The following is a 22500-nucleotide window of genomic DNA, read 5'->3' as shown; positions in this document are numbered from 1 at the left end:
TCTGCCTGTCTGTCTGTCCATCTATCCATCCATCTCTCTGTCACCCTCTCTAACCATCTATCTATCTATCTATCTATCTATCTGCATATGTCTGACTGTCAGTCTATGTGTACGTGTGATTATATTTGTATTCCATATTTGAGTATATTCTACATAATTAGCTATTAGTCTAACAGTGTAACCAAACTCTGAAAGAAATTATATTGCATCAGTGCAATACAACACAATCATTCACATTATGCATGTGTGACTAGATGTCTCTACCTACATATGTGGTCAGTTTTTCGAATATATTTTACATAACGAACAATTATTTATTTCGACCATTCTCTCCAAAGACGCTAGCATGTGTTCAAATGTGCAAACATATCACTGTATTGCTTCTTTATGTATAAACTCTATTTATATTGCATTTCATTTTCCGTCTAACTGCTTTCTCTGATTTTTTTTTTTGTTTTTTTTTGTATAAACCGTAGCAAGTTTAGCATATATAACTTGCTTTAAAAGTAAAATTTTCCAAAAGGTGACAAATAAAATGATTTCTCATGATTTTGCTTCGTAAATCATTGATGGAAAATTTAGACTTGTTAGCTTCAGTAGTTTCTATACTATCAGAAGAGACACTCACCTAATCAATCAAATAAGCAATCATGCAAACAAACAGGTAAAAAACAGAGGCACTGAATTATTGGCTGGCTGGATATGCTGGGACTGAAGCAGCAGATTAAAAAAAATAAGTGGCAGTGTTATGCCTGTCCTTCGACACACACACACACACACACACACACACACACAGGTGTGTGTGTGTAAACATATACATTCTTTCATTTGTTTCAGTCAATTGAGTGTGACCATGCTGGAGCACCACCTTTAGTCGAGTAAATCAACCCCAGGACTTATTCTTTGTAAGCCTAGGACTTATTCTATCGGTCTCTTTTGCCACACTGCTAAGTTACGAGGACATAAACATACCAGCATCTGTTGTCAAGCGATGATGGGGGGGGGGGGAAACAAACACAGACACACAAACATATACATACATACATACATACACACACACACACATATATATACGATGGACTTCTTTCAGTTTCCGTCTCCCAAATTCACTCACAAGACTTTGGTTGGCCCAAGGCTATAGTAGAAGATACTTGCCCAAGGTTGGACTGAACCTGGAACCATGTGGTAGGTAAGCAAGCTATTTACCACATAGCCACTCCCATATATATATATATATATATATATATATGTGTATGTATGCAGTGGTTTGAGTTAGGAAGGGCATCCAGCTGTAGAAACTTTGCCAGATAAGATTGAGCCTGGTGCAGCCTTCTGGCTCACCAGTCCTCAGTCAAACCATCCAACCCATGCCAGCATGGAAAGCGGACATTAAACTGGCTTGGTGCCTCAGTACCTAGTTCAACTGAACCTTAATTATATTCATATATATCACTGATATATATGAATATATATATATATATATATCAATCATTGAATTGCTCAGGTTATAAGATGCACTTCTTTGCATTGTTGTAGATTTTGAAGGATGCCATCATGCTGGTTAGGCAGGCAGGCAGGGCAACATTCCCTCTGAATGGGAGTTAGTCCATCGCATTTATAACTGGAGTGGATTAGATAGAGCTTTGTGAAACGAAGTGTTTTGCTTAAGGGCACTGGTCTGGGAATCGAAACTGTGGTCTTGTGATAGTGAGTGCAACACCTCAACCACTTGGCCATATACCTTCACACACACACACACACACACACACACACACGTCTCTGTGTATATTATATATATATTTTTACATATATAAAAACCCTGCAAACTTACAATCATTGAAACATTGTATGAAATGTTATGTAATCTTATTCTGGTCTGTAAACTCATGCAGCCATGCATAATAAACACATACACACATAAAACAGATTTTTAACCAACAACATTTTGAGCGTGGCCTTTGCTAGTACCACCTGACTGGCCTTCGTGCCGGTGGCATGTAAAAGCACCCACTACACTCTCGGAATGGCTGGTGTTAAGAAGGGCATCCAGCTGTAGAAACTCTGCCAAATCAGATTGGAGCCTGGTGTAGCTATCTGGTTCACCAGTCCTCAGTCAAATCGTCCAACGCATGCTAGCATGGAAAGCGGACATTAAACGATGATGATGAACAGGGAGAGAGGAAGGTAGAAATATCTACAAATCTATCTATCTATCGACATATCTGCCTATCTATCTGTCTGTCTGTCTGTCTGTGTCTGTCTGCCTCCCTACCTGTCTGTTTGTCTGTCTGCCTACCTACCTGTCTATGATCCTGCCTATCTCTCTATCTACCTGTCTCTCTAATCTACAGGTGATGAATATGAGTGTGTGTGTGTGTGTCTAACATGTACATGTAGTTGTTGTATCCATCCAGATACACAGCACATTTGTACATGGAAAAGAAAAATGGAAGATGAAAACCACAAAACACTTTATTATCCATTACAATATTGGTGAAATGAAATACAACAAAGCATATTACATTAAATGAAACCGAAATGAAAATGAATAAACATACATGTACATTATATATATATATATATATATATATATATATATACATATATATATGTATATATATATATACACACACACACACACACACACACACATATATATGTATATATGTATATATATATATGTACACATACACAAATATATACATTTTATATATATATATATATATATATATATATATATATATATTCATATATATATATGTATAGATACAGATCATTGTTATATATGCATACACGTGTGTGTATGTGTATGTAGAGTGAGAGAGATCTGGATATGTAGACTATAACAGACAATCTCTCTCTCTATACACACACACACACACATATATATATATATATAGACATCACAGATCCATGGATATATATCTATGTATATAAATAGGTGTGTGTATACATATACACACACACATATATATATACACACACACACACACACACTTAGACATGCATAAACAATTGTACACACAGACACGCATGTAGCAAATAAGAAAAGAAATAATTGTGATAAGACTACGACAGCAAAATGAAATGAAAATGGTGTGAGAAATAAGCACACACACTAACATACATACATATATACATACATAGAGAGAGAGAGAGAGAGAGAGAGAGAGATAGAGAGAGAGATATAGTGTGAGTGGCAGTTATGAAAAACGTTCACACAAACCTCTAGAATAAGAAGATAAAAATATTGTCACAGCAAGGAAATAATTAAGAATATGACAGTAAATAAATAAATAAACAAACTCCCCCCCTCCCTGCCGTATGGAAAAAAATAAACAATTCAATAGACAACGGAGATTGCAAATAAATAAAGTCAAAAACAACAAGAAAAAAAGAAGGAAAGAGAGGAGAGATTTGCAATAAAGACAGAAAAAAATATCTAGCGCTTGGAAATTGTGTTGTGAAAGTTTGTAAAGTAATGGCAGTAGAATTCATATTGTGGTGAGAAAAAAAAAATGAGCATTGGTGCATTAATTTTTAAGAAATGGAAGAAAAAGGTAGGAAGAAGAATGGAAGGCAGAGAGAAAATATGAAAATATGATTGAAATATCTACCTACCTATTTGTCAACCTATCTATCTGTCTGTCTGTCTGTCTGTCTGTGTCTGTCTTCTGTCCATCCCTCTATCAATCTATCTGGGTATATTCTTATTTGTCTATCTGCTTGTCTGCCTGTCTATTTCTCAATCTATCTATCTATCTATCTATTTCCTTGGCAATGCCATTATAAAAGACTGCTGAATGTGGAGAATGAATGGGATGAGGAAAGTTTGCCAAAGGTTGACCCAATTGAGAGACTAGCTACCTGAATTGACAATACCCTGGTAGATAAAGTAATTAGATATGAAGACAGAGAAAGTACCTGACCCATCAGGAATCACTGCTGAGATGCTTAAAATATTGTGTTTGTTTCCCACCATTGTTTGACAACTGGTATTGGTGTGTTTATATCCCTGTAACTTAGAAGTTTGGTGAAAGAAACTGATAGAATAAGTACCGGGCTTCAGACAAAATTACCGAGGGGTCGTTTCACTCAACTAAGATTCTTCAAGGTGATGCCCCAGCATGGCCACAGTCTAATGACTGAAGCAAGTAAAATATAAAATACACACACACACACACACACACTATGCATTCATACACATACATAGTATTAAGTGTTAAACTATACATCATTTGTAGTAAAGATTGTTTGCCAACATAACATGGCAGTCCTGGTTTAGGACAAATGTTGCTGTAATTTAGCCCCCGGAGACATCATCTCCAGCTGGCTATACAACACGATCTGTGCCCTTATATTTTCGAACAAGGGAATTACCTGGAAATCGCGATACACAGATATTGTTTTGAGCTGAGTGGGGGTGCTAGATTACCTTGTTCAAAAATATAAGGACACAGATTATGTTGTATAGCCAGTTGGAGACAATGTCTCCTGGGGCTAAATTACAGCAACATTAGTCCTAAACCAGGACTGCCATGTTATGTTGGCAAACAATCTTTACTCTAGAGTACTGTTGCTGAATATCTCACGCTGTGAGATTTACAAATAGTAATTTTCTAATTCCATAACATTTATACAGTAAAACCCACATTTACAAATAACGGAAACAACACAAAAGAAGGAGCCTATAAATGGTTGCTCCTTCTGTTAGAAATAACAGTTGAATCTTCTTCAAACCAAACCATTTTCTTTTAAAAATGGAAGAATGCATGTATCTGTAGGATGGTTTAGGTGCAGGAGTGGCTGTGTGGTAAATAGCTTGCTTACCAACCACATGGTTCAGGGTTCAGTCCCACTGCGTGGCACCTTGGGCAAGTATCTTCCACTATAGCCTCAGGCTAACCAAAGCCTTGTGAGTGGATTTGGTTGGCAGAAACTGAAAGAAGCCCCTTGTATGTATGTATGTATGTATGTATGTATGTATCTATCTATCTATATATATATGTATATGCTTGTCCCCCTCACCATCGCTTCACAACCGATGTTGGCGTGTTTATATCCCTGTAACTTAGTGGTTTGGCAAAAGAGACCAATAGAATAAGTAATAGGCTTACAAAGAATAAGTCCTGGGGTCGATTTGTTCGATTAAAGGCAGTGCTCCAGCATGGCTGCAGTCAAATGACTGAAACAGGTAAAAGAATACATTATGCATTAAAAAACGGCTGGATAGTCATGTCTGGAACGCCTGTGATCATAGATCTGCTCGATCTAACTTTGTTATTTTGTTCTGTCTTTTACTCATTTCCGTCATTAGACTGTGGCCATGTTGGGGCAGTATCTTAAAGAATGTTCAGTTGAGCAAACCAGCCCTAGATTTTGTTATTTTTAAAACTTGGTACTTATTCAATCAGTCTCTTCTGTTGTTACAGAGGTGTAAACAAACCAACACCGGTTGTCAAGTGGTGTTGTTGTTGGTGGTGGTGGGGACAAACACAGACACAAAGACACACACACACATATACACGACAGGCTTCTTTCAGTTTCCATCTACCAAATCTACTCCCAAGTGTCTTCTATAATAGAAGACATTTTACACAAAGGTGTCACACAGCTGGGACTGAACTCAGAACCGCATGGTTGAGAAGAAGGCTTCTTACCACACAGCCATGTTTGCACCTATTGCTGATAATTATTTTCATTTTCTTTTTCTTTCACTGTTTGAACAACAACAACAACAACAATGACAACAGCAATATCAACAATAGTAAATGCTTCGATTCTGCAGACTCTCTTACCATTGTTCTGATAAAATGGCAACATATACATATATTTCATATGCTACTGTTGTTATTAACATTATTATTATTATTATTATTATTATTATTATTGTTGTTGTTGTCAAATAAATTCATAAATAATATATAAAGAATATTAAACAATAAAAAAAAACAGCAGGCAGTAGAAACCACCACTGTTGTAACTACAACAGTTACTTCATTATTATTATTATTATTGTTATTATTATTACTTCCTTACTTCATACAATAAACTTGATGAAAATATCATAGCAAATTCTTATTCATTTCAATAATGGTAAAAATGTAATGCCGTCAAAAATGTGTGTTTGCGTATGTATTTGTGTGTGTGTGTGTGTGTGTAAACTACCAAATACTCATGCTCTAAAATATATTTATCTTCTTTTTTTTATCTTGAATTAATAATATAATCAATGTAGGTGTGTGATTAACACGCACATTCCAAGTTTACTTTAGCACATTGTAAGCATGCATATCACACACACACACACACACATATGCACACACACATACACACACACACATTTGTACATATACACAAGTAAATGTGCTGATGCATTGGTATATGTGGATTTACACATATATAAACTCATATGTTTGTACACACACACACATATATATATGAATTCACACAAATATATACACATAAACATATGAACTGTATGTATCTTTAGACATACATATGTATATATAATGTGTATGTGTATATATGTATATACATTTATGTTATATATATATATATATATATATATATATATATATATATATATATATATATATATATATATATTATATATATATTTATATATATTTATTTATATATACATATATTTATATATATATTTATATATACATATAAATATATTTATATATACATAAATATATTTATATGTATATATTTATATGTATATATATATATTTTATATACATTTATCTATATCATACATCCGTTTACACATTATATGCACATGTATATATATATTATATATAGATATATCATCATCATTGTATCTATTATATATATGTATATATATCATATATACATTATATACACGTGCATACATATATATATATTTGATACATGTGTATATATAATATATAGATGTATATATATTATATACACATTTATATTGTTATATGCATGTATATACATAGGTGTATATGTGTGTATGTACACACACACACACACACACACACACACAGATAATTCTGAAACGCCTAATACAAGGGAAAGGTTAATGCTGTTACCTTTTATATTTCTGGTATTATCACGTCTCAAAATATTCGGTTGTTGGATTAACGAGCCAATCTAATTAGTTCTGGAAATAATGTTTACTGTCTATACAACACTAGTATTAATGTCTGTGTGTGTCTGTGTGTCTCACTGAGAGGGGAGAGAAAGGGGGAGGGGAGAGACTCGGATTAGAGGACATTTCTATACAGTTAAGGGATTTATGCTAGAATCAATACACAGTTCTGGTATTAATGTTTACAGTCTATACAAAGAGTAGGATTAATGGTGGCAAAGCGTAGCATAGCTTTCTGTCTATCTATCTATCCCTGTATAGCATATGTATCTCTGTGTGTGTGCATGTGTATTTATGTGTATATCTATGTCTCTATCTATCTGTCCATCTATCTATCTATCTATATATCTGTCTGTCTGTCTGTCTGTCTACCTATCTATCTATCTGACAACCTACCTACTTATCTATCTATCTATTTGTGTATATATGTGTGTATATGCAGGTGTGGGCTTGGTTGTGGTGTGAAGAAGTTTGCTTTCCAACCATATGGTTTTCTGTTCAATTCCTTATGCACGGAGCCTTGAGCCAGCGGCTTCAACTATTGCTCCAAAATGGCCAATGCTTTGAGAGTGAATTCAATGGAAGAAAACAGTTGGAAGCTTCAAATGTACACACACACACACACCTTACATATGTGTGTGTCTGTGTCTGTGCATGCGTACTTGTATCATCATCACCATCATCATCATCATCATTTAACGTCCACTTTCCATGCTGGTATGGGTTGGCAACCTGGAGAGCTGTACCAGGTTCCATATATATGTCTTGGCTTCGTTTCCATGACTGGATGTCTGCTACACACAAAATACGACGACAAACTTATTTAATTTCCAATTTTTTCTTATTTCCTAATCCTGGACTTTGAATTTTCAGTATTTGTTAAGATGGATAGACGCACAGAAGCTGGAAATATTTCATAAAAGTCACTTAATGTAACAAATATAAAAATACTTATCTTGTTCGATTAAAGGAAAAAAAAAAAAAAAATGGTAAAAGTCTTTAAAGATACTGCCATGTTGTTTCCAGTTTTACTTCTTACTTATAACGTTTGATCTATATGGAATCTTAACCCCTTTTCAATTATGTGTGTGTGTGTGTGTGTGTGTGTGTGTGTGTGTGTGTATAAATATATATGAGTGGGTGTGTATGTATAAATATGTGCATGCATATATAAATATATATGTATGTGTGTATATAAATATATACATGTGTGTGCGTGCGTGTGTATATAAATGTGTGTGTGTGTGTGTGTGTATGTATATATATATATATATATATATATATATAAGTATCTAGTGAGACAGTTGCAAGAGAAATACCTAGCCAAGGATAAACCTCTGTACCTGGCTTTCGTTGACATGGAGAAAGCCTTTGACAGGGTCCCCCGATCCCTTATCTGGTGGTCAATGAGGAAACTTGGGATAGAAGAATGGCTAGTGAGAGCTGTGCGAGCCATGTACAGAGATGCGGCCAGTAAGGTGAGGGTTGGAAATGAGTACAGCAATGAATTCCGGGTAGAGGTAGGGGTCCACCAAGGTTCCGTCCTCAGCCCCCTATTATTTACCATAGTCCTCCAGGCAATCACAGAGGAGTTCAAGACAGGTTGCCCCTGGGAGCTCCTCTATGCTGATGACCTTGCCCTAATTGCGGAGTCACTATCAGAACTAGAGGAGAAGTTTCAGGTGTGGAAGCAAGGTCTAGAATTGAAGGGCCTTAGAGTCAACCTAGCTAAAACCAAAATCCTAATAAGTAGGAAGGTAGATAAAACACAAACCCCTTCAGGTAGATGGCCCTGCTCAGTATGTAGAAAAGGAGTAGGTAGTAACTCTATAAGATGTACCCGGTGCAAGCTATGGACACATAAGAGGTGCAGCAACATCAAAGGCAGGTTAACTAGCAAGTTAGTTTTTGTTTGTGGCAGATGTTCAGGTGCAATAAAGACTGCAAACAAACAGGAAACAACTTCTATCTCATTCCAGGGTGAAAAACTAGAGGTAGTCGATAGCTTCCGCTATCTGGGCGACCAAGTTAGTAGTGGGGGTGGGTGCGCTGAAAGTGTAGCTGCTAGAATAAGAATAGCCTGGGCAAAGTTTAGAGAGCTCTTACCCCTGCTGGCGACAAAGGGACTCTCACTCAGAGTAAAAGGCAGACTGTATGACGCATGCGTACGAACAACCATGCTACATGGCAGTGAAACATGGGCTGTAACTGCTGAGGACATACGTAAGCTTGCAAGGAATGAAGCCAGTATGCTCCGTTGGATGTGTAATGTCAATGTGAATACCCGTCAGAGTGTAAGTATCTTGAGAGAAAAGCTGAACATTAGAAGCATCAGTTGTGGCGTGCAAGAGAGACGATTGCGCTGGTATGGACATGTGGTGAGAATGGAGGAGGATAGCTGCGTGAAAAAGTGCCACACCCTAACAGTTGAGGGAACCCGTGGAAGAGGTAGGCCCAGGAAGACCTGGGCTGAGGTGGTGAGGCAAGACCTTCGTACATTGGGCCTCACCGAGGCGATGACTACGGACCGAGACCTTTGGAAGTGGGCTGTGCGTGAGAAGACCCGGCAAGCCAAGTAAGATCGTTGCCAGTGCCCCTGGACTGGTTCTTGTGCGGGTGGCACATGAGATGCACCATTTTGAGCGTGGCCGTTGCCAGTACCGCCTGACTGGCTCCTGTAGGATTTTCGAGCAAGATCGTTGCCAGTGCCCCTGGACTGGCTTGTGCGGGTGGCACATAAAAGACACCATTTCGAGCGTGGCCGTTTTCGTGCGGGTGACACGTAAAAGCACCCACTACACTCTCTGAGTGGTTGGCGTTAGGAAGGGCATCCAGCTGTAGAAACTCTGCCAAATCAGACTGGAGCCTGGTGTTGCCATCCGGTTTCACCAGTCCTCAGTCAAATCGTCCAACCCATGCTAGCATGGAAAGCGGACGTTAAACGATGATGATGATGATGATGATGTGTGTGTGTATATATATAAATATATGTGTTTGTGTATATATATAAATATGTGTGTGTGTGTATATATATATAAATATATGTGTATGTATATATATATATATATATATATATATATAAATATGTATATGTATGTGTGTATATATATAAATGTGTGTGTATATAAATATATGTGTGTGTGTGTGTGTGTGTGTGCGTGTGTAGAAACTATGCCAGATTGGAACTTGGTGCAACTCTCTAGCTTACCAATTCCAGTCAAACCGTCCAACCCATGCCAGCATGGAAAGCAGACACTAAATGATGATAATGCTGATGATGATCTTATGACAAGTGAAGCTCCTTTGATATGTTTCTTCTGCATCTAGTTACAGACACTCCCTACTCATAATCACTCCTGATGCCAAAAATACAGTAAGCTGGTGACAGGTTTATTGCGAGCCGGTGAACTACACCGTTATTGTTCACAAATGATGCTGTAAATTATACCAATAAAGGAAAATAATGCCAAAACCATGGAAAAGTTTAGAAATGACAAATAGTCTTTAAATAGTTTGGATGCTGTTTACAATTTATTTATTTTTTCAAATTTTCAGTTCATTGTTAAAACTAACTAAATCAACATAACTAAATTAATTTTTACTCCTTAAAAAAAAATTTACACTGTTTAGTGACTTTTATTGCCTTCCTATTTCCACCAATTACTACATCATTCCAGCCACTAATCAATCATTTAGCAAATGCCTTGAGACTCATAAAACTTGCTTTAACAGAACTTTTTATGATGTTATTTTCTGAAGCAGCTGTGTGTTGTTGTTTCAATAACAGCTTTCTAGCCTAAAAACCTGTTACCATATCTTCGTTTTTGTCTTCTGAAAGTAGGGTAATACCCAGGAGGATGGTATCTGTTGGAATTCATAGACTGAGGATTGTAAATCAACAAAGCATTTACCGTTTTCTATCTGAAAACTTCACTAAAATGAAATATTTTGCACTGAAATTTTCCTGCTGTGAAACTATATTTCCATATGGTACATGTTTACAGCTAAGTGGACTGGTCACTGTATATAAATTGTTTATCATTCAGGCAGGTTGATAGTCTACTCATTTAACCCTTTCGATACTAACCCGGCTGAAACTGGCTCTGGCTCTGTAGTACGAATGTCATGTTTTCAAAAGTTTTGAATTAAAATCTTCCACCAAACATTAGCCACAATTTATGTTCCTAACATAAGCAACTGCCTTTTATTCAGACCCTGTAACTAGGAAGACAATATATGAGTTGAGGAAGGTGGTAAGCTGGCAGAAATGTTAGCATGCCGGGAGAAATGCTTAGTGGTATTTCGTCTGTCTTTATGCTCTGAGTTCAAATTACGCTGAGGTCGACTTTACCTTTCATTCTTTCAGGGTTGATAAATTAAGTACCAGTTGCACACTGGAGTAAATCTAATCAACTGGCTACTTCCTCAAACATTTTGTGCCTTGTGCCTAGTATACAAAAGAATGAGTTGAGGAAGGTTTAACTGTTATTTCTAACATATCAAGAGTCGTAAGAATATCATTGACAGTCTTTGAGAATCATTAGTCTAAACCAACTCATAATGTATTCCTAGGTTGATGTATTCACTTTCAAGAATCTCATGTTAGATATTACCAAAAGATGACCCCAATTTCCAAGAACAAAAATCTGTTCACCATCCTCATCATGGAAACTTAATTTTCAAAAATTGCAGAATAAAATTGAATTTAAGAGTTTTCTTCTGAAGAGATTGACTGAAAAATAATGTCAGACATTTTTCAAACACTGCTACCGTTACTACTGCTACACTAAATAAATAAATACATAAATAATAATAATAATAATAATGATAATGATAATAATAAAGTAAAAGAAATAATATTATTGGTTGATATTATTATTAAAATTATCTATTTGTTCTCTGACGTCTGTGTGTGCATACACACCTGAACACACACATTATTATGCATATACATACATACATACATACATATATATGAATACATACAAACGTGTGTGTGTGTACACTTTGCATAAACACACACATAAATATATGTGTGTGTAAATATATATATATTTGCACACACTGATATACGTGTGTATATATATATATATATATATATATATATATATATATATATATATATAATACACATACACACACACATACATACATGCAGAAATTGACATATGTGCTTGTGTGCATGTGTGTATCTGTGTTTGTGTGCACGTGTGTGCATCTGTGCGCCTTAATTATAAATATTTTAGTATATTTTTCAAACTCTGTTCAAATGTATTGAATGATTAACATTTAAATATTAAAACCCCCACAAGGCATAATTAACATATGAATAAAGTTTAAAGTATGTCTATGGCTGGTTATTGTGTTTTGATTAAATAATAATGACATATCTACAGACAGATAACCGGTTGCATGAAGAATATATTGGACTGGTAGAATTTCACCTGGAGGAGGTTAGATGGTGGCACAAGGAAGCATTCTGCTCTATCTTCTGTCTTTTACTCGTTTCAGCCATTAGAGTGTGGCCAGGCTACGGCTATGCTGGGGCACCGCCTTGAAGAGTTTTTAGTCGAATGAATCAACTCCAGTACTTTTTTACCTTTTTCAAGCTTATTCTATCAGTCTCTTTTGTTGGATTGCTAAGTGATAGGGATGCGAACACACCAAAACCGGTTGTCAACTAGTGGTGGAAGACAAACATAGACACACACACACACATAGAGCCATCTAAGAATGCACAAGTCAGAAAAAATACACACTCATATATTTACCAAGAGAATGAATATATCAATTGATGTGTGCAGTACTATATATCCAATATGGCTGATCTTACCCCTATTACAAAACTGATTGGTAAGATTGGCCGTAATGCATCCTTATTTTTCCAATCATTATATACATGAACTACCACTGAACTTCAAAAGCTCAAAGACAATATAATGTATTGGTATAGTTATTTTTTTATATATTATTTTTTTTATATATTATTTTCTTCATTTTGTACTTCTTTGTAAAAAACATTTTCATTCTCCTTCTTGAAAATTTGCTTCACAATGAAAGCCGGTTAGAAATCTTTATTAAAACATGCTTCCAATTTAGCATTCTGCCTTATTCTTCATTTCCTTATTATTTCTCCACGTGCGGTTAACACAACCTCACTATTTACTGACTTATATATATATATATATATATATATATATATATATCTATAGGCACAACTGTATATATATTTATAGATAGGTATATAGATATATATCTATGGCTATATACACACAACACATTCCTACACATTAGTATATAGACATGCATATACATATAAAGATATATAAGCATCCGGTTACATTAATACAAACTATTAGAACGTATCTGCATGTTTGAGTGTGTATATGGATCAACACAATATATACATACATGTAACATGTGTATGTGTAGACATATACACATGCATATCAACATATAAGTATATATATGTGTGTGTGTCTGTGTGTGTATGTATATATATATATATATATATATATATATATATATATATATATATATATGTAATCACCCATATACCATAAAATAGATTATAGGGAAATATCAATGTGTGTGTGAATATATATATATATATGCAAACATACACACATGTATATATATGTGTGTGTGTGTACACATGTATATACATATACATGTGTATATGCATGCATACATGCAATACACATCATGTGTACACACGCACATACACACACACACATATGTGTGTGTATATATATATGTGTGTGTATATATATATGTGTGTATATATATGCACAGATGTTCACATACGTCTGCAATAAAGTTTTACATACAATAAATATATTTAAAAAATTTTTTTTATATTATTCATCTTTTGTTGCGAAGCAAAAGTTGAATAACAATTTGTAAAAACAAAATTCTAAAAAATATTTTTGAAAACATAATTTGTAGCAGGAAAATCTCACGAAAATATCGAATCATAGTTCTGATCTTTTAACACTCGATTCTTAATCTATTTGATATTTTCAATAAAATTCCATAATTCCTGAAAACAAATGGAAAAAATGCTAGTTTCTGATATTTTTTCCAAACAATCTTCCTGCAATTGGTAAAAACCTACCCAAAATTCTTATTCTTCTTTGTGGAAAGACAAACAATGTAGGTGTGAATGAAAGTTTTAAATAATACACACTGAAGATTTTTCTTGCAAATATTTAATATAGAGGGTGTTAGATGATAAATTCAGTTGTGTAATGGAAAAAAATGTCTAACTTGCTGTACAAGGGGGTGCTGAAAAGTTCCTGGCTTTAAGAGTATCATGATGGGCTTGGTTGGAGGCCCAGCCTTCTGAGTTCTTTTACAGGGCTTAGAAAAACTGAAAGACTGATGTAATAAGTGTGGAATCTGAGAGGGGGAATATGTTGGATAAAATCATAATTAACCGATCCTCCTGTATTTTGTTTTACCCAATGCCAGTGTTGCATGTCCGGTCCACTTAAGAGTACCCTTGATGCATCAGGCGATATGATATGCTTGAGAAGATCTGTTGGGTCAAGTAAAACCAAAATCGTAGCTGTGGCCAGTGCCCCCTGACTGGCTCCCATTCTGGTGGCATGTAAAATGCATCATCTGAATACATATATATATATATACACATATACATATACATATATATATATATATATATATATATATATATATATATATATATATGATAGCTAGATCTGACAGAAATAACAGCTAAATTTCCGTTAAAACGCAAAGTATTATTAAGAAATATTTGTTAATGTGATCTCAGATACATTGATTCTGGAGAAAATATTGGATAGTTATGACTGGAATATTTTTTTAGTTTTTACCTGAGGTTTTGCTTGCTCAAGTTTTAACTGTCTACACAACAACAACAACAACAGGAATAACGGTAATAGCAACAACAACAACAACAGGAATAACGGTAATAGCAACAACAACAACAATAACAAGAAGCCAATCTAATGCTGCGTCAAGAAGTGTTGATTACTCACCGTCTAACTTATTAGTACACAAGAAAGATAATCCTGAATCCATTGCTTGCCATAATAGTTTGACATTATTTGGACAATTTGGCCACTCATTTTTGGCACAATGTAGAGCATTCACCGTCACACTGTAAAGAAGAAGAAGAAGAAAAAGAAAAAGTTAAAAATATGAAAACAGAACAAAACAAAATAGAAACAATTTTTGATTTCAGTTTTTTTCTTTGTTTTTTTTTTTTCAGTTGTCAAGAATTAACTTTACTGAGGCTGCAGGGAAGGTCACTAGTTGGATTTCGATAGAGGGGAAGGGGGGGGACACAAGGGATTGGCTATGACTGAGATGCAAGCTGGGTTTACTGTGTGAGTGGGTGCGGGTCTGATGTTGAAGGACTCGATATGAAATCCCCTTAGAGTTCAAAAGCATCACCAATGATGCATCCCAGAACATCTGTGAGATGTATCTTGAAACTTTAATGAATGAAAAAGAAAAAAAAAAAGTAAAAAGCAACAGCTAAATGCTGGTGTTGTAACTGTCGTGGTTGTAGTAATATCTGCTTTTGTATTATTATTACTATTATTACTATTATTATTATTATTATCATTATTTTCATATACACACAACAGATTAGATTTTTTTGTTGGAAAAGAAAAGAATTCTAACAACGGGCTACAACAATTAACCTTAGATGCCAAGGACCCTCCTGAGTATCCTAGCTGTCCCTAATAACACTGTTTTCTGGAGCTGTAGTAAACAGGGTTTTGTGCCTATTTCCTCTATCCATCTGTTCAAATCTTTAGGGATAGTTCCTAATGCACCTATAACTACTGCGATACTTTTTACCTGCACTTTCCATAGTCTCTGTTAATTCAATGGCTAGGTTCTGGCACTTTGCTATTCTTTCTATACCTCTCATATTGATTTTTTCATCATTTGGGACTATAATGTCAATTATCTGGCACTTTCTATTCTCTTTACTACTACTACTACTACTAAACCAGGCCTTCTAGCTTCTATTACTCTGTCAGTCTGAATGTTGAAGTCCCACAACATCTTGCCTTGTAAGTGGATTTGGTAGACAAAAACTGTGTGGAAGCCCTTCATGTGCGTTCGTATTTGTCCTGACACTCCTTGAAAACTAGAGATGGTTTGTTTATGTTCTGTAACTTAAAAATTTGGCAAAAGAGATTGACAGAAGTACTTGACTTAAAAGAATAAGCACAGGTATCAATTTATTTTACTAAAACCCTTCATGGCAGTGCCCCAGCATGGCTGCAGTCCAATGACTGAAACAAGTAAAAGAATAAAAGAAAAATATTTATAGTCCATAGAAGTATCTTTTCTCTAGAATATACCAATGTCTATCTTTATAGGTGAACTGTCAATGTCTATAGAAATAGTTGACTATCAGTCTGGTGCCAAGTAAAAATGGTATGTTAGACCCATTCATTAACCACCATAATTTCAATGTTAATTCAACATTTAGGTTGACATTATTTCTTAGATTTTCAACTCATTCCTACTCTCCATTATCGTGATTTGGTATTTACTATATCAATAATTACGACACCATTGTTATTCTTGTCATAGAAAATGTTATTAGGTACCTTTACCATTTGTTTGCAGCAGTTTCAAGTGATTGTCTAGAGTACCTCTAAGTGTGTGTATGTGTGTGTGCGTGTGTGTGTGCGTGTGTGTGCGTGTGTGTGTGCGTGTGTGTGTATGCAACAAAGTCTTATAGGAATTTGGTATAGTGTTTCTGTATCCATTACACTGAATTTATTTCGTTCTGGGCTTTCTTTTATTGTTTCTGGTGTTATTATAGAGTCTTTTTTTTGTCTGTTTATTGCGTATTAGATGTATAGAGTATATATATATATATATATTAATGTAATTTACTGTATATTCAATATATATATATTTTATTGTATATTTGATGTCTTTTCTTTTACACTTGTTTCAGTCATTAGATTGTGGCCAAGCTGGGGTACTGCCTTGAAGAATTTTTAGTCAAATGAATCAGCCTCACCCCCCGTACTTTATTTGTTCTATCGATCTCTTTTGCCGAACCGCTAAGCTGCGGGAACATAAACATACTGACACCTGTTGTCAAGCAGTGGTAAGGGACAAATAAAGACACACACACGCACACACACACACACATATATATATATGATGATGGGCTTCTTTCAGTTCCCATCTACCAAATCCACTCATGAGGCTTTGATCGGCCCAAGGCTATAGCAGAAGACACTTACCCAAGGTGCCTTGCAGTGGAATTGAACCCAGAGCCATGTAGGAAGCAAGCTTCTTATCACACAGCCTGCAATAGTTTATTAGATGATGATGATGGTTGCCCCATGGAAGTTGTGTAGCACAGGGTGATTACAAAGGATGCATGTTGTGTGGGCTGTGCTATAGCTCTGGGCAGTATGATTATCATTACAACTAGTATTAGCAATGGTAAACATAGTAACATATTATTATTGTTATTATTATAATTATTACTAGTTGTAGTAACTGACAAAAATTCCGGTTAGATTTGGTAGCATCTCATTAATTTTCATTCCAATTAAAAATTTTCCAAACCACATCTGCATATAAATTATAATCATCTGTCAACACTAACCCAACAACAAAAATATTGCCTCTCCTTTGATTACAGCTAAAAATTGAAGTGTAAAATACATACACACACAAAAACACACATATATATACATATATGTATAAATATACATACATATATATATATATATATATGCATATATATATATATATATATGCATATCTATATATACATATATATGTATATATACATATATATCTATATATACGTATATATATGCATACATATATATATATGTATGTATGTATAAAATGGAATATATCTTCAGTCTTTCCCTTGTCTCATTAAAATGCAGTTTTGCTCCTTGCATTTCTTGGAAGGTTTTTATTTGGACAAATTGGTCTCGGTACTTTTCGCTTTTAAGCTCGGTACTTATGTACTTATTCCATCAGTCTTTCTTTGCCAAACCTCAAAGTTTCAGGAATGTAAACAAATCATCATTTGTCAAGTGGTGGTGGTGGACAAACACACACACACACATGTATATACACACAACAAATTTCTATCACTTTCCATCTACCATATCCACTCACAAAGCTTTGGTTGGCCCAAGGATATAATAGAAGACATTTTCCCAAGGTGACACATGGTAGGACTGAACTCAGAACCATGTGGTTCTGAAGGAAACTTCTTACCACACAGCCACACCTGTGCCCATGTATGCAGTGTGTGAAAATCTGTGTTTCCTTGTGTGTATACATGTCTATATGTATGTTTATGTATATAGGCACATGTATGGTTGTGTGGTAAGAAGCTTGCTTCCCAACCACATGGTTCTGGGTTCAGTCCCACTCTGTGACACCTTGGGCAAGTGTCTTCTATAGCCTCAGGCTGACCAAAGCCTTGTGAGTGGATTTGGTGGACAGAAACTGAAAAAAGCCCTTCATATATATTTATATGTATATATATCTATGCACATGTGTCTTTGTGTCCGTGTTTGTCCCTCCATCATCACTTGACAACTGGTGTTGGTGTGTTTACATTCTTGTAGCTTAACAGTTCAGCAAAGGAGACTGATAGAATAAGTACCAGGCTTAAAACTGCACAAGTACTGGGGTCAATTTCTTTGAGTAAAGTTTCTCAAGGCGTTGCCCCAGCATGGCCACAGTCTAATGACTGAAACAAGTAAAAGATAAAAGATAACAACAACAACAACAACAATAATAATAATAATAATGATAATAATCCTTTTCTACTGGAAGCACAAAGCCTCAAATTTAGGACAAAGGATTAAGTCAATTATATTGACCCCAGTGCGTAACTGGTACTTATTTAATCAACCCCGAAAGGATGGAAGGGAAAGTTGACCCCGGCAGAATTTGAACTCAGAATGCAGTGGCAGATGAAATACCATTAAGCATTTCGCCCAGCGTGTTAACGATTCTGCTAGCTTGCTACCTTAAAAATAATAATGATGATGAGGATGATGATGATGATGATGATAATTCTTGTTGATAGTAACTTCAAAGTTTTGCTAGTGGTAGCTTATTGAAATTGTAAATTTGGAAGGTGCTGGAAGGGCCTAAGAGGGACTGTGGTTGGAGGATTTCAGTACTGTAATACATTACTGAGGAAAGGATGGAATTAATCAAAATTGGGAACAGAATTAACAATCCACGGAAGTGTCTTTGGTTGAAGAAATGGCAGCGGCTAGAATTTAAATTGGTCCAACTGTGAGTGCAAGGGGAGGGGTAGGGGTTAATGTGAAATAGAAGTTAGGGTAGGTACAAGAAAAATTAAGGGGTTTGAACTAGAGGGGGAAAATCCAGTGGTGTGTGCTTAGACGAATGGAATGATTCAATGTAAGTACGAGAGTTAATTGATTAAAAATGGCAGCAGATTTAAGAGAAATGGCATTTGTTATAAATAACTGAAGAGCTAGAGAAGGCAGCTGTAGATCTATAAAAGATGTCTACCTTAGATTAAATTTACAGTTAGAGATTTGGAAAAGATTTCATTATTTAAAGAAAATCGTTAAGATGTATTAAGCAGTAAATCTCTTTTGGATATAAGCTACTGTCTTTCAAAAGAAGGATTCATTAGGAAATGTAGTCCCTGATATACAGAGAGACAGGATGGCCATGGCTGGAGTTCCTCTGATTTTATGTATACTCAATCTGGACAGACTTGGGGTTAAATAACAACAGCAATGCCTAGAACAAGATTAATCACAAAAAAATATGGAAATGGTTATAGTAACAACATCCAAACCCACGACAGCAAAATCAACAATTAAAAACAATTAAAATAGCAATCATAAGAGCAACATCAACAGCAACAAGAACAACAATGAATATGAGGACCAGGAACAACAACAACAACAACAACAACAACCAGAATGACATCAGAACACAGCAACAACCAAATTGATACCAAAATAACAACAGCCAAAACAAGAGCAAAAACAAGATCGACATGACTGGAAATAATGTTTTGATACGTGGCAAATATCTTCTACTATAGCCTTGGGCCAACTAAAATCTTGTGAGTGGATTTGGAAGATGGAAACTGAAAGAAGCCCAATGTGTATATATATGTGTGTGTCTTTGCGTTTGTGTTTGTCCCCCCACCCTTGCATCCCCTTAACTTAGTGGTTCAGTAAAGAGATCGATAAAATAAGTACCAGGTTTAAAAAAGAAGCAGTGGGGTCAATCTATTCAACTAAAAATCCAAGGTGTTGCCCCAGCATGGCCACAATCTAATGACTGAAAGCAAGTAAAAGAAAAAAAAAGAAGGAACATAATGTTGTCAATCAATTATATTCTGTACAAAATAACCCCAAATCTTCAAGACACACACGTACACCCATGCTCATTCTCACATAACCACACACACACACACTATCATCATCCCCCCCCACACATACACCACTATGCACACATATCCCTCAGGCCTTACACCCATGCTCACAGTACCACACGCATTTACATACGCCACCACACCTACACTCACACCAAAACCTACATTCACCGCTCCGCCCCTGCACAATGCCATGAATTCACCCTCACGCACTCATACACATGCACACATATGCTCATTGTTGCACATGCGCACATATATACATATAGACAGTTGCACACGATGACTTATACGCACATGTATAACCAGATTCATACAAAGAAGCACACACGTAGATTCATATATGTACACACATATACATAGACACACATACACACACACACACATACATAGGTATGCAAACATATATACATTATACACATATTCATATACACATACATATATATATGCAAATGCACATACACACGCATGCATACGTAAACACACACACATACAAATGCACACACACATGTGCATACATAAACACACACATGCATACATAAACACACACACACATGCATACATAAACCCACACACATGCATACATAAACCCACACACATGCATACATAAACCCACACACACATGCATACATAAACCCACACACATGCATACATAAACACACACACATGCATACATAAACACACACACATGCATACATAAACACACACACATGCATACATAAACACACACACATGCATACATAAACACACACATGCATACACACACATATATATACAAATAACGCACACACTGATACATATATAAACATACATATATAATAAAATACACACACACACACACACACACATATAAGCACAGGAACAATATCTTGAGGCCTTTCAGCTTGTGGTTTTCTCTGAGTAGAATGTTTTTCCCCAATATTTATATATTTTTACATTTCCAACAATAGTTTTTAAAATTAGATTTTCCTCATTCCATATTCTCTATTATCAGCTTTAATGTTTTATTCTTCCAAGACAAAAATCATGTTTTTTACGTAAACAAAGTTCACTTGGTGTATGAAGTATGCGGAATACTATGTCAATGTAAAAAAGAGCAAAAATACCCCTCAAAATCTTTGACTAATAACAGAAGCTTCATTCTTATGTTTGTGTTAAGATAAGCTGTCACTAAGCATTCCTGACTTGCTGGTCTCTGCCACTATCATCGCCCATATTTTGTCCAGCCACCATAGCTCTCATACTAGCCTCACTTTTCTCCTGTTTTCGCTCCCTAGGACATCATCCCCTAGGGAATAAACTCCCAGCCCATGTTTATCCAGTCAAAGTCATCAACTTGTAACTCTTTAAGAAGAATACACCTGTCACATCAGTCTCACAGAAGCTGTAAAGGCTTTGGTTACTTTCCCCTTTCTCAAAAACCCATCATTAAACTGAAAAGAATGGTTTATATGCATGATATTGTCATTCAGAAGACAAAAAGTTTGTTTTCGAAATTCCTCTTTAACTAGAAAATAATTGAGATATTATGAAAATTGCTGAAATGGTCTTTAGAAATTGAAAATATCTTTTTTACTCTTTCTTTCTCTCTCCTTTGTTCTTATCTCACTTATGCTCTTTCTCTCTCTCTCATTGCTCTTTCTTGTTCATTCTCTCCCCCCCTTTTCTCTCCTGTGCTCTCTCTCTCTCTCTCTCTCTCTCTCATTTGCTGTCTATTTCTTTCTCCTTTAAGCTCTCTCTCCCCTCCACTCCTTATCTTTCTCTCTCTCACAAAGCCAATTACCAAGACAAAATGACACCACCAGTTTTAGACAACAGCCTGGTTACAAAGCTGGTGTTTGAAATATAAAGATTGATGAGAATGCTCCACAACAATTTCTTTAAACATACTGGGTTGGGGGTATGTAAGCCATTGATGCATTTAACCCCACCACTGCCC

General features: G+C 35.5%; 1 protein-coding gene across 4 annotated transcripts in view; it reads right to left on the bottom strand.

The window, feature by feature from the left end:
- The window catches only part of LOC106875248 (uncharacterized), a 537851-nt gene that overhangs the window by 85020 nt on the left and 430331 nt on the right, over nucleotides 1-22500 (bottom strand). For all 4 annotated transcript variants that reach the window (XM_089363498.1, XM_089363495.1, XM_089363497.1 and 1 more), the window contains exon 3: nucleotides 15148-15269. In XM_089363498.1, coding sequence (XP_089219624.1) covers nucleotides 15148-15269 — 122 coding nt within the window. The remainder of the gene's footprint in view (nucleotides 1-15147; nucleotides 15270-22500) is intronic.

The sequence above is a fragment of the Octopus bimaculoides genome, chromosome 15 (genome assembly GCF_046866305.1).
Source record: "Octopus bimaculoides isolate indiv1 chromosome 15, ASM4686630v1, whole genome shotgun sequence".
Classification (NCBI taxonomy): Eukaryota; Metazoa; Mollusca; class Cephalopoda; order Octopoda; family Octopodidae; genus Octopus; species Octopus bimaculoides.
This window is presented reverse-complemented; position numbering and strand designations above follow the sequence as displayed.